This window comes from Strix uralensis, chromosome 11 (genome assembly GCF_047716275.1).
Source record: "Strix uralensis isolate ZFMK-TIS-50842 chromosome 11, bStrUra1, whole genome shotgun sequence".
NCBI lineage: Eukaryota > Metazoa > Chordata > Aves > Strigiformes > Strigidae > Strix > Strix uralensis.
In genome coordinates, this window is record NC_133982.1 from 11,662,775 (window position 1) to 11,676,210 (window position 13,436).

At 42.7% G+C, this 13,436-nt stretch overlaps 1 protein-coding gene across 2 annotated transcripts in view; it reads right to left on the bottom strand.

Moving 5' to 3' along the window:
• Positions 1-13,436, bottom strand: part of SMAD3 (SMAD family member 3) — a 79,819-nt gene that overhangs the window by 22,574 nt on the left and 43,809 nt on the right. For both annotated transcript variants that reach the window (XM_074880342.1, XM_074880343.1), the window contains exon 2: positions 177-370. In XM_074880342.1, the coding sequence (XP_074736443.1) occupies positions 177-370 (194 nt within the window). The remainder of the gene's footprint in view (positions 1-176; positions 371-13,436) is intronic.

Sequence of the window (13,436 nt, forward strand, 5' to 3'; positions counted from 1 at the left end):
TGAGTGCAGATTCATAAATTATTCTACTGCGTACAGTAAGAGATTACCATCAATAATAGATACACTTTGGTTTTAAAGCCCTACGCCTGCTGCTTTATTCAATTCTGAAATGCACTTATAAATCTCTTATGCTGGTACCGAGAAGCTGAGGTATCCGCACATGGGGCCAGCAGTACCTGGGGTTTCCACTCTTTGGTAATGGTAAGGATTCACACAGACTTCATCCTTCTTCATGTTGAATGCATACTCGCACATCTCCATGGCACGTAGCTCATGGTGGCTATGAAGGTCTGGCCACCGCCACAGCCGGCAGTAGATCACATGGGGAAGACCCTTCCGGTGAGAGACTTGCAGCCGGCCATCTAATGATCTGCAGGCAGAGCATAAAGACCACAGCAATTTAGATTGGCGTTAATAAACACGTAGTACTGACCACAGCCCATCGGACGCTACAAAGGGGAACCTAATGGGAACGCTGCAGACTTCAGCAGGAGGCTCAGAGCACAGGCTGCCCAGCCAACTCAGTATCCTGACACAATCCCAAGAGGTGCTAGTCACCAAAACCCGCTGAGACAGTCCTGCAAGGAGGCTTTCCCGTCCCAGTCTTCAGGCCAAGAAGTTATCTCTGAAAACCATAAAATGTTTCTTTGATATAACAGCCCTGCTCTGGATTTATTCATTTTCTGAAGAGAGGTTAATTTGGAGGCAGAGCCAAGAGCTACAGCCAGTAAGAATACATCAATTTAGTGGTAATTCTGAAGCATTTATGTGTGTCCTAATGAACAGGCCATTTGCACACTTCTCAACAATTTATGCTGTGCACATAAAGGGATTACATCTTAAAATATGTGCTAATAAAACTGGACTTTTAAAATGCAGAGAGACACATGAATTTTCATTGTGACAAAATAATCCAAAATTGATATAGATACTTTTTCTTTAAACAGTGTTCACAAACGTTACAAACAAGCAAGGCTTCCAGTTCCATTTTCCAAACTGCAGCTTGAAAGCAAAACATAGTTTTTTCAGCATTGCTTACTTTTGTTTTTACATCTAGCCTGTGTCTCCTCCGACACCTTTTTCACCTAATCCTATCCTCGCCCCAGAACAGCCTGTTGCTAGCAAACCTTCCTGGGAAGCAAGACAAGTGTGTTCAAATCCTCTCCATCAGAGGAAGGAGTCGGAGCAGGGTCTCCTCCATCCTGAATGAGGGCTCCACTCCCTGAGCCACTAAACACAAACTGCCCCCAGGCACTTTCTTTGAAGTCTAACCCTTCATTTCCCTTGTTTTTCTTAATGACTGAAATGAAACACTTCAGGGGTTTGGTGAAATGAAATATTTCTATTTTTTAATTCGTCAAGGAAAGGAAAAAAATAAAAGAAAATTGAAATTTTACTCGGAATTATTTCCCTTGGTTCTTTGGGTTGGCAGCCAATCTAGAAAAACAAAACAAAACCAAACCAAAACATACAAACAATTATTCAAACAGTGGTTGCACTAGTCTTGGCTGCTCTAAGAGAGTTTTCCCAAAAGCTTCTCTGGCAGAGCTCGGTAACACGCACACCTCTTGTAAACACCGCTACAAAAACAAGGCAGGCAAAACGCAACCAATCCAAGCTATTACTGACAATCGCTTGATTTAGGGGAGCAGGAAAACATGTCATATAACTGTTACGTATGAAGTATATAAGGAGTCGATGCCATCACTGAGGGACTTGCTGGTACAGGTTATAAAACATCTAAAACCTGCAAGTATATTACAGCCCTGAAAAATGCACAACGCCCACAGTTATTATTTATAGTATGTATTTATAGTATGTATTTCTTCATATTGTGCCTGTTATTTATGGGTCACGCGTTCTCTTCAGCCTGCTCTGTGGCGGCGTGACCAGCCAGCTGAGTAGCTGGCACATTTTCCAAGTGGGTTCCTATGCTAAGCTCCTTCTGAGGACAGGAAAGCAGAAATCAGTCTTCCCAGGTGGAAGACTCACAAGGAGGGCACCAGTGCCTAGAACTGATCTTCTGTGGAAGGTGGGAATCTTCTGTGCCCACTTGGAAGGGTATCTTGCATCTAAGTGAGGATAAAGGAGAAAAAAAGAAGACTCGGAGAGATTATTCCAAGTATCCCACAGGAGACACACCTGTGGCAAGTGTTCTTACTGTTCCCAGTCACCATCAACAGATGGACATCACAGCAGCACAGGCAGATTTGGCTTGAGGTTAGCAGCTGAGATGGGGGGACTAACACAATGTGTGTATGACGTTGGGATTACTCGTAGGGATGAGTCCCTCCCTACATTTCCCAGGGTAGAAGAAACTCCTTATATCTAAAACAAACTTCCCAGTCAGCTGGAGGGTAAAGCGCACTTCTTCCCATCACCCCAGGATTCTTGGTAAGAGCTATGAAGTCTTTACAAAAGATGAGCCAGTACATCCACATGCCTGACTCACCCTCTGGATGCAGCAGCCCTTGCCACCCAGGTTAATGGAGACACCATGGCTAAGGGGAGAGAGACACCACGTCACTGTTGTCTGAGCAGCCCCCAAATCCTGAACAGCTTCTGTGGTTATCTAAAAAAAAACCAGCCTAAAGCATAACATAGCTCTCAACCACTAGTAACACAGCTACTCATTGTTGTTAGCAGAGACTGCACACTGTTGTGTTGTGCTTGCTATCTGCCACTGCTTATGGCATGAATGCTGTCTACAAGGCAGAAGAGATGGACTTCTCTACAGTCTTATCTAAAAAGACTTTTTAAAATGGCAGAGCCATATGTTTTCTTTTCAAATGTAACAGCCTCCTCTTCTCCCCTCTCCCCCAATAAGAAGATAAGGTAAAAGAAATTATATTTCCCCAAAGCCCTGAGGGATAATTACATTTTTATGATTGTGAAATCTCTCCTCAGGCTCTTTGTTAAGGGACTTGCGACAAAAGATCGTCTACATGTTCTTGGGAAGAACGTGGCTAAGTAACAGGGCAGCTTTATTTCTTTCTGCTGTCCGGCCTCAACCCTCAGGGAGTATTTTCTCCAAAGCAACAAGTAACTGGTATGGCTGCGATGGGACACAAGATTAGATGAGCAAACACTGTATTCTACTAAAGGCAGCTTTTTGTGTAGATACAGCACTCCAATTACCACAGTCAACTGCCACGTCCTTATTAGCTGACTGAATGTTCATTTGTCAATGCAAACACTTGATTGAGCACGAGAACTGTCCTGAGTACCCAGCCATCTCACTAATAAATGATCTAGGCTGCAGTCTTAGGGGCAGCTGTGCCAAGCTACAGGACTAGCACCGCCTTGGTGAGATGGTCTTCCTCCTGGCCAACACACTCCCATTTCCTCAGTCCTGCCCTATCTCATCTCCTCCCTTCCTTCATCCTGTTCCCTCAGCATCATACCACAGGCAGGCTCAGGTCTCTAACTTGGCAGACTATCCACTTTTTCATGGGTTAGCAGGCAGTAACATTTCTTGGAGAACCTGTTGAAAGCCAAAAGTTGGTGCGAGATGAATTAGTATATACTTTTGTTAGCATGTACCACAGCTGAGGATGCATTTGACTGGCTCATCATCTCTGGAGTCCACAGCCCTCAGGGATGACCCAAGCAGGTGCGTGCCTCACATCCCTGTGCAGTCATCTGATAACAAACTCCCTAGCACACACAGCTTCTACCCTTTCCTGGTCCTGTTCTGAAGCACAGTCTGATCTTGAAGGCTGAAGTATTCCCCACCACCTGAGAGCTCAGCACATCCAGGCTCTATTAAAATTGGCATAATCTAAGCACCAAAATTTCCACCGGGTTACTGAAATGTTCCTCCTTATCTTTCTTTTAACCAGCCTGTGTTGAGCAGATCCCCCTGTACAGCTGACTCAAGACATTTATTATTCCATACTACCTAACAGAATTTCTTTTAAAAATACCAAAGCTTCTTTGGCTAAAAATTCAGTATTGAATGGTTCTCTCCAAAATTAGCACCATTTATTTTGGTGAGACACTATGTCTTCAAAGTGTCTCTGTACTGCATGGTGGGATTAAATAGCAGAAGTTGTGAAGAGTTCTTCTTTTCACAGTGTGGATGTTTAGATCGAGAGGGTGATGCAGGCTCTTACTGCCAGAGGGTGTTCTAGTGCATCTTTCGTAACCAGCACGTATCCTGAACTTGCAAGATAAGAACAAGAAAATATTGTGATCCACAAGACTGTTTTACTCAGGGAAATACGATGAGCTGTAGTTATCACCGCCTGCGAGTGTGAGAGCATGTAGGCTATGAGAGCCTGCAAGATAAAGTACAAAGCCAGAACACAGCAAGATTGCTGAGCTGATACCAGTTAGCAGCAGTTTATAGCAAAGAAATGAATTCAACAATGATTCAGAAAAACAAAGTCCTGATATGACCAGACAAAGAAGCAGCAGAGAGGAGGAAAGCTCAGCGATATCAAGGATCAGCCCATTGGGAAGAAGGGCAGAGACCAGCACTTCCCCACCTGAATGACATCTGCGTGGCCAGCAGACCCGCTGTGAGGCTGTGCTGGGGCATGAAAGCAGACCAATGCCTCACAGCACGTTTGTCCCAGCCCCTGTGGTGGGTGTTAGCAATAAAGACTGTGCACCCATATATCCTGTGTGTAGGATACAGCTCAGAAGAGTCAGTGCTTAGTAAAAGATACCCAAGGAGAAATTGGCTGAAGGCTTGAGGGTTACAATACGGTGCATTCAAACACGATCAAGAGGTATCCAGTGGAGAGGTTACTCTACATCTAGGGCAGCTACAACCAGAGATTAAAAAAGACTGAATGAAGAAAGAGGGACCAAGACTCCAGGAATGCAGTCAGGTAATTTAACTGCTTGCACAACAGCATAAGGCATGGTCAGGACACCATTGCAGTGGCCATAAGACACAAATAAAAAACCCCTCAGGCTGAACACCTTTAGGATTGATCCATCCTTATATGTTGTTACAAGCCATTTACTATGAAAGTTTAACACATGAAACTGCTACTCAAACTGTCCAGACAACTGTTGCTCAAAGAACAAAGCGCAATAGTGACTCTTAATAGCAAAAACAGGCAAGGGAGGAAAAAAGAATTAAGCTTTTTTTTTTTTTAAACAATCCTCTGTAACTGTCTGAAAAAGAGTGAGGAGTAAATAGGAGAACATTACATTGTATAACAGGAATTTGACTTCCAGGCCTGATTGGAGGTTTTTTTCGTTGTTGTTTTGGGGTTGGGTTTTTTCTTGGTTTTGTTGTTGTTGTGTGTGGGTGTTTTGTTTGCTTGTTTTTTTAAAAACCTGATTTAATTTATAAAATCTTGAATCAGGAAAGGAAAAAACCAGCCCCACTCTTTAAAAGATGTTATTTCTTATTTTCCTCTTTGAGCATTTTGCAGCTATCTTTCCTCTAGATGGGTAATAAAACTCTTCCTTGAACCCATTTTCCTTCCTTAAAAGTGAAGTTGAAATCAGTGGAATGCAGTAATGCAAATTAAGCAAAGTGATATAAGCAATAAGATATTACAGGGGGGTTTTGTCAAGGTTCAGATTTACTCTCTCAGAGATCCATTCCCTCCCCTTACCATTCACATACATACTCTCTTGTTTGCAAACTCCATCAGTTTTATATCCCTGTCATTAATCTTCCAAGAAAGCAAAATGCCTGAAAGCTCAAGTATCCAGTAACACCAGCATGCACGAAAAGGGGTAAGGAAAACAGAAAAACAATCAGGAAGAAAAAGCTTAAGTTATGTATTTCCAGGGGATTCTTATTAAAAACCACGAGCAGAAGCTGTTGTTTAAACCCATGACAAATAGGTTGCCAGTATGCTCTCAAGTGCACCAAGAACTATGGCCACAGGCTGTGATTTTCTCCTAAGCACACAACATGGTAAGTAGTTCCTTACTGGCCCTGCATCTGGGCTACACCAGGAAAGTAAGCATTTATTCTTGTAGCAGAATCTGGCTTTTGTGTGCAGAGCACTGCGATATCCACAGGGTTTCACTGAAAAGTTGGATAAAATCTCAACTTTCCCTGAATACTGGCCAAATGAACAACACTGAATTAAAAAAAAAAAAAAAAAATGACCCATGCAGCACATTTGTAATTCAAAAGCTGATCTCTTGCCATCTCTTTCCCCTCAATTTGCTCAGCATCACTAAATTTTCCAATTTCTGGTGCAGTTTTAACAGTACTGTCATTCAAGTTCTAGAAATAGAAGTAACCATGTCAAACAGAGGTTTGCAACGCACATTATCACACTGCCATAGAGGAAACTAATAATTAATATTTCTACTTAGCACTTGAATTTATAGATTAAAATAATTAACAAACATCTAATTTGCAACACACCTCTATGGAGAAGTGTGGTTAAACCACGACAAGAGGGCAAATTTTTACTTCCCCCAAAGCAATGAAATTAAATGGTTCTCGCAAAGCAAAAGAAAAGTTTGTGCCAGAGCAAACACCAGAAATAAGGAGTTCATCACCCCCTAGATGCTATCAAAGATCACAGCTATTTTGTGCTGGTAATTCTCTCCTCTGGACTGCTTATTCTTCCCACTAAAGCCCTCCTTTGGATTTAGAAGAAAAACACATCTCCTCGATGTTTGCAGAGAGTAGCTGACTTTCAGATGCTTCTGACCTTCGCAACGAGGTGCTACGGAGCAGGAGCACTGCGGGCAAAGGCACGAAGAGGAAGCAACGGGCAAGGCTTGGGAACCTGTGCAGAGGTTATCACAGGCTTTGGGCAGAGCGCTGCGTGTGTACTCACAGGCAAGCACAGGACGCCACTGAGTGGGTGGCACCACTCCACGCATCTGCTGGCCACGAAGTCTTGAACAGAGACTGCTAGAATCTACAGCCTGCAGTATCAGGTAAAGATTTTCAAGGTAAAGAGCAATTCCCATTTTTTCTGATGCTGCGTAATTCTTCTACTCAAGTCTCATTTGTTCTGGGTTTGAAAAAGTAGCTGACAATACAGAGGTTACCAATATATCTTGTGTGGGCTTCTAACTGCCTATTTACATCTCTCAGTCTTTACTAAGGCTTTGCAGACTTTCCCTTCCCCCACTCGAAAGCTGAAGAAATACAGCACAGAGAGTTGATGTCAGGATCAGATTATGACAGCATGAGTCATTTATTAAGATTCCAGTAATGCTAAGCTCTTTAGCAGGTGCCTTGAGACCATATTTTTCAGAGTCTAATTTCAGATTCAGACATAAGTACGTTTTATTGGTTTACCATAAACTGTCTGTCCATTGTTGCTCCTCTAAAGCCGCCTTCTGCTTGTCCTCTACTCCACAGCTCTCTTCTCCGAGCTGTGTCCACTTCTACTCCCTGCTGGCATGCAAATAACAGCTTAGTTTAATTTAGATTTCTTTAAAGCTACAGATAGATCTTGTTTTGTCATGTAGTATCACAACCTAACTCTTTTTTCATCTGTACTTTTTACTGATCTCTGTCATTTACACCGCTTCTGCTTATGCCACAGCTACAGGATATTGGCTCCTGGCTATCAAAGCCAGCTCCCTTTCCTCTATTTTTAGCCATTTTGTAATTATATGCCCCTACATCTCTCTCACCTCCTCCTTTTTCTGATGGCCAGCAGCACAGAAGATAGGTACTTCAGAGGCCCAACCATGCATGTCCTTCACCCTGCTACACCAGAAAGGACATAATATATCCTAATGCTTAATTAAGGCTTAATCATAAACTCAGTTCTAAACTTCCTGATATACATCCCGATATTTCTGCAATCTGCACTTGTCCAGTTGCACTTGGACCTGCAAGGTGGATGGCAGTTCTCAGAAAAGCTACACTCTTTTACTACTGCCATTTCAAAGGAAACCAATGAATTCCCCAGCAAGGCACCAAACTGAAAACACACCATTTCTAATAACTGCAGCAGAAATTATGCAGTTCGAATGTCTCTGATGGTACCCTTCTACCCTGGGGAAGGCCACAGCTGTCACCAAAGCAAGGTAAAAAAATCCTAACTATCATTGTTATTATGGCAAGAGGCAGATAGGGCAAGCTTTATTTTGGTAATATGGTAATTCACTACAAGTTTACCATGAATAGAAATCGGTAGAGAGTAAGGGATGTAAGTGGAACCTGAGGCCATAAGCGTTTCTGGAGTTATTGCATGCAAGCCCTTTCCCAGTTACCTTTTGTGGAGCAAATGTGAATTTTTGCATGGTTTTCATAACTCCTCTAAATTTGAAACCCAATTTTTCTAAGCAGTCCTAGTCCTTTTATGTATTTCAGCAAAGATTATTTGCCCAAATCTGTGTCAGATTCATCTGAATTTATTTGTCCCCTTAAGGGGACTGGGGGTGGAGGAAATGGATGGACACGTAAGAAGCTCAGCCTCTCAAAAGGAGCATGCCTTTTTGAAAAGTCATTTATCATATGAGCTCGTCATCTCTTCCCAGAATCCTGTGTTTAACTCCAATCATGAAATCTAAAACCCAATGCACTTTCATCCAACCAAACCAGCAACTTCCTCTCTCCAAGGAGATTCCAGGCATACTGATGGGTCTGTGTATTTGTATGTTCAGAGGAGTTTCATAAGGAGAAAACGGATGGATGGAAATGCCAAAGAGATTCAGATAATCTTCCATAACACAGAGTGCATTCAAAACAAAAGTATTTCAAGAAAGACTGAATAATGGAGCACATGGTCCTGCTAGCAATCAAAAAAAAGGCAAAAAAAAAAAGCAGAGGCAAAGCTCAGTTATTCTGTTAGCTTCCATGGTACTTATACCCATTTACATTTAGTATCTAGCTTCAACATGCATCTTCTTGATACTGTAGGGAAAAAAAAAAATCTTCCTATTTTCACTGAAGTCAGGAGAGTTTTGCAAATTAGCCTCAGCTGTTGATAGAGCCCAAATAAAACCAGAGCAAAATAACCAAGAAAAGAATATGCTGCTTAACTGCTGAAAGATAAACTAATGTACTGCACAATGTTTAAGTAAGTCTCACACCAAGAACTGTTGCCCCAAATATGTATGTCTGCTAACAAAAGCAAAAGTGATTATCATAGTGAGAGTGTTGAAAAATGACAGTTTTAAGACCTTGGACTCCCCTTCACAATATATACAATTGCCAGTGCCTTCAACAGAAACTTCATATAAATACCAGAAGTCGGAACTGACTTCTCAGACAAATGTTTGTGCGTTCTATCAAGTTGGGACAAAGCCAACATTTCTTATGGAAACATTTTTGGTGGTCCTGGGCAAAGAACATGTTTACTTTATAGCAGATATAACTAAAAATACACTGTGCTACAGCCTCCAATTATCTTGTTTGGAATAGTTTGAGGCTACTCGAGGTTCATTGCTGTTATTTTCTTTATTATATACTGAAAACGTTGCTGTTTTTCCTGTAATTTGAAAAGCAGCTATTTCAAGATTTGACATCTATGTTTGTACCTCCCCCGCGTGGATAACAAGATCCAGGGTGAAATTTTCCAGAGTGCCCATCTCCCATTTTCAAAAGCAACTCAGGTACTTAAGACATAGATCGATACTTTGCTTAAATTACATAGGCCTTTTAAGTCTTCCATTAATTCCACTGGCTCTACATTATAATGCTTTTCAAGCTGGTTTAACAGCAACTCAGATATATAATTATTTGCACAACCAGTACTAATTAACAGCATACCACAAACAAGGGGACCTGGTCCCACAAACACTCACACTTCCATCCAACATCCTCCCCCACCCCGAGCCCCTCTGCAGGGATGTCCTTCAGGATCCATTCAACAGCAGAGCTACACATGTGCTCAGATGCCTCCGTGATGAGGACCTGTTCTTCATTAAGGCTGATCAACTTTAAACGAAATGCAGCTTGCTTACAAAAACTTTAGTCTGGGTTCCTTAGCCTTCAGCTTCTCCCATTCTCCCAAACAATTAACTGCCTCTCTTTTCCAATCGAGCTTTCCCAGCCTCCGACCCGCTCTGGCATCCTGCAAGTTGTTAATGAATCAGTTCTGCATGAATCATTTCCCATGTGCAGACTGTGTGTTTCATCACAGAGCAGATTCTCACAGACTTTCCTCCTTGGTCCGGATGACAAAGAACTACCTCCACTACCAAAACATGCCTTGAAGTTTCCACAAGGAGTTAACAGAAGGTGTGTGCCATGTGAGAGGTGAAAAGGGTAGTGGAAGAAGGCTGTGTTAATTTTACAACGCCGACTTCCTTAATTATGAGTCACCAGCAATACAGGAGAAATCCAGCTTAAAAAGTAAACCTAAAAGAGTGTGATGTCTTAGGGGAATGCTGCACATTTAAGATGAAACGCCTCATTAAAAGCCCACAGAAGTTAATATTTTACAGTCTCTTATGTCTGTAATTACTAGTGAAATCAGAGACTCAAGACTCTGCAAGAGTTCGTGTGTATTTGGAGGAACAACTTTGTAAACTTCTCTGTCTCATAATCAGGTTTTACAACACATCTGAGAAGGCTGAGGGAAGAGAGGAGGTGGTGTTACAGGCTTTTGGTTCGTTAGTTTTATTTTGGGGGACTGTTTCTATACAGTAAGAGAAGAGGGTTATTTGTACCAGAGAGGTGAAAAATGCTTCAGCTGAAATTTTTTTTTCCCCCACCAAAAACTCTTAGCAGCAAAAAAGGAAGCTGTGTATGTGGCCTACCTGAAAGCTTCCTTTCTTCTAGTAAACCAGTTGAAAGAGTTTTTTTCAGGCTACCACTCGCAGCTTAATAGCACAGCCGACGTACCCGTGAGACGTGCCATGCAGCAAGAGAAAGTCACTCCCTCAGCCATCCCCTCCGGCCAAGATAATTCATGGAAGCCCAATTCTGCTTTCCTAAATTACATATTATGTTTAAAAAAACCCGACACTGAAAAACTTTGAGAAAAGGAGGGGGGGAGGGTATTTTCCCCATGCTGCAAGGCACGAGGAATTCCCTTGCTCACCAAAAATCAGACTTTTACATGCTGTTGCTCCCTCTATCAGGATGCACCATTTTCCCATTGAGATCTGGAGCAGTCACTATCTATTTGAAGGAAAGCAGCACTAACACAAGCACAGATGTTTTCCCTCTATCCTTCACTCTCCCCTGCCTTAAACTGCACCAGCTCTGCACTGGTGATATGGCTGGGAGCAAGGATGTATAATTTCAGTGCTTAACTCTGACTAATGCAGGATGTGTGGGAGAGCAGCACAGCGGCATGAATAACAGCTCTATAAAGCACATATCAGTATCACGCCAAGTCATTCTTATCATCCAGACCGGATCTCAAGCATGTGCGTGCACGGTACCTTTCCTGTAAAGGTTTTATCATTACTATTGCTTGCATGGAAATCCAGCTATTATGACACAAAAAGGAGCAGGAAAAAGCAAGTACCTGAAATCAGCATAAACAAATACCTTATTTTCATGTAAATGTCAGTAGTAATAAAAACTTGAGGCAAGAATGATTAAAGAACAGTCCAGAAAAGAAACAACACGAAAACAGGTCACCCTTCAACCGCCACAGGAGACAGAACTGTTCCCAAATGAGATGTTTTTCAAAAGTTTTCCATGAGGTCTCCATAACGAACAGCTGAAAATATCAACTGCATCAAAACTCACATTTAAGTAACAGAGAGACATTTCAAGTAGCTTTCCTGTTGTCACCTCCCCTTTCCCTCTCTCCAAACTAAAAAGAATATTTAACATTCACGTCCTGGGAACCTCACTGGATAAACGCTTAAACATTAAGCTTAAACTAGAAGTAGATCTCGAGCTTGCCAAGGAAAGGGGAACAAGGAGGGAAGCAGACTCACAGGTAAATATTAGTTTGTACTTGAAAAAGCCAGAGCACATTTTAAAGCTGCTTTTCATTTTCGTGCCAGCTTCACATTGTCCTCTGTCCAACGTTGGTAGGGCAGGGTGACGCAGGGGGAACGAGCGCCTGGTGTCTTTGGCAGCTGGTCCGGGGTGACAGTGACACTGCCAGCCATTATCAGCCAAATTATGGAAAATGATCAGCAGAATTCCAGAAACAAAGGATGTTTTTCTTCCTCGTTTTCCTTAGGCCTCACTTGGCCGGTGCCTCTAATGCCAGCCACACAGGAGTCTGGCTGGACTGTTGTGTGTGGTTTTGGCACTCACAAAAGGGGCAAGGAATGCTGTTTGGGAGCACAACTCTTCTCCTCTTTGCTCCCAGCCGGTAACCACACAGGCCTCTCTTTCCCAGGCCTCATATCACCTTGCCATCTGGCAACCTTCATGAGTACTGGCCTGAGCTATAATGCTAGATAAAGACTGGAAGTTCTTTAAAGCCACAGAAGAGATCCCTCCTGGCCTGCAGCAGTACACCAGCATCCCTTTGCTGCGACCTGAAAGAGGAATCCACAGAAGACAAAACAGTTTTCAGTTCTTCAAATCCTGAAGTGTTTTCAAAACTATGCAAGTGTACAAATAGATCTGTCCATCTTTGTGGTATAGCCAAGATGAAAGTAACACTAAAACGCCGCTGAACAGCTCACAGCAACATTAACAGCACTTTCATGGTCAACATGAAGACCACCACCACTCACTGCAAATCAAAGCTTGAGGGAAACTTTGGAAGCAAACCATAACAACTACTCGAGATGAAATGCAGACAGAAGACCCAGGAACACCACCCAGCTTCTCTAAAACAACACGATGAGGCATATAGAGGTAACAGTCAATTATGGCCTTCTTTTTATGTCTCCTCTTTAGCAGCAGAATGCACTTGTTAGGTCCCTGGGTCAGCAGTGACTCAGAGAACAGAGGGCCTTCCAGTGAATCATCCACACATTTTTAAGAACCCTCCAGGTTTTGTTGGTTGGGAGATGTCTCACTACCTACACCTTCCCTAAATACTAACCAGGCTGTCCAAGGCATGAGTGAGAGAGAGCACGCGATCAAGGGCCCAAAAGAGCAGGCAATCCTCTCTGAACACCCAAATGCTACAAACAGGAATACAAGTCACACGCAGATCTAGCAGCACTGCTCCCTCCTACAGCATGTGAACACGGGCATAAACTACACACAGATAGGGAAACAATGGGATAAGTCACAAATATTCAATTTCACAAGTCAAGACAGTTTTCTTTCCCCTCCCCTCGTGACTAAGCTTTTGGTCCACACACCCACTCTATCCTCAAAAAACAACTCCATGAAACAAATTTGATTGCTCTAAAATACACACAGGCAATGACCAATCACACCTCCTCCTCACAGCACTAGGTCTATTTACTAAGAGTCTGCACCAACTGTCTGCTTTGTACGTAACAGGATCCAACTCCCTCTCTCAACGAGACATTAAACACTAGCAAGTCCAACTCCTCTCCATTTTCCTTATCCCATTCCCAAACCTCCGAGTGTGCAGACAATATTGGTCGCCCAGATGAAATCACTCCTAGCTGCTTCCAGGGAAAGGACGCTGCTGTGCCCA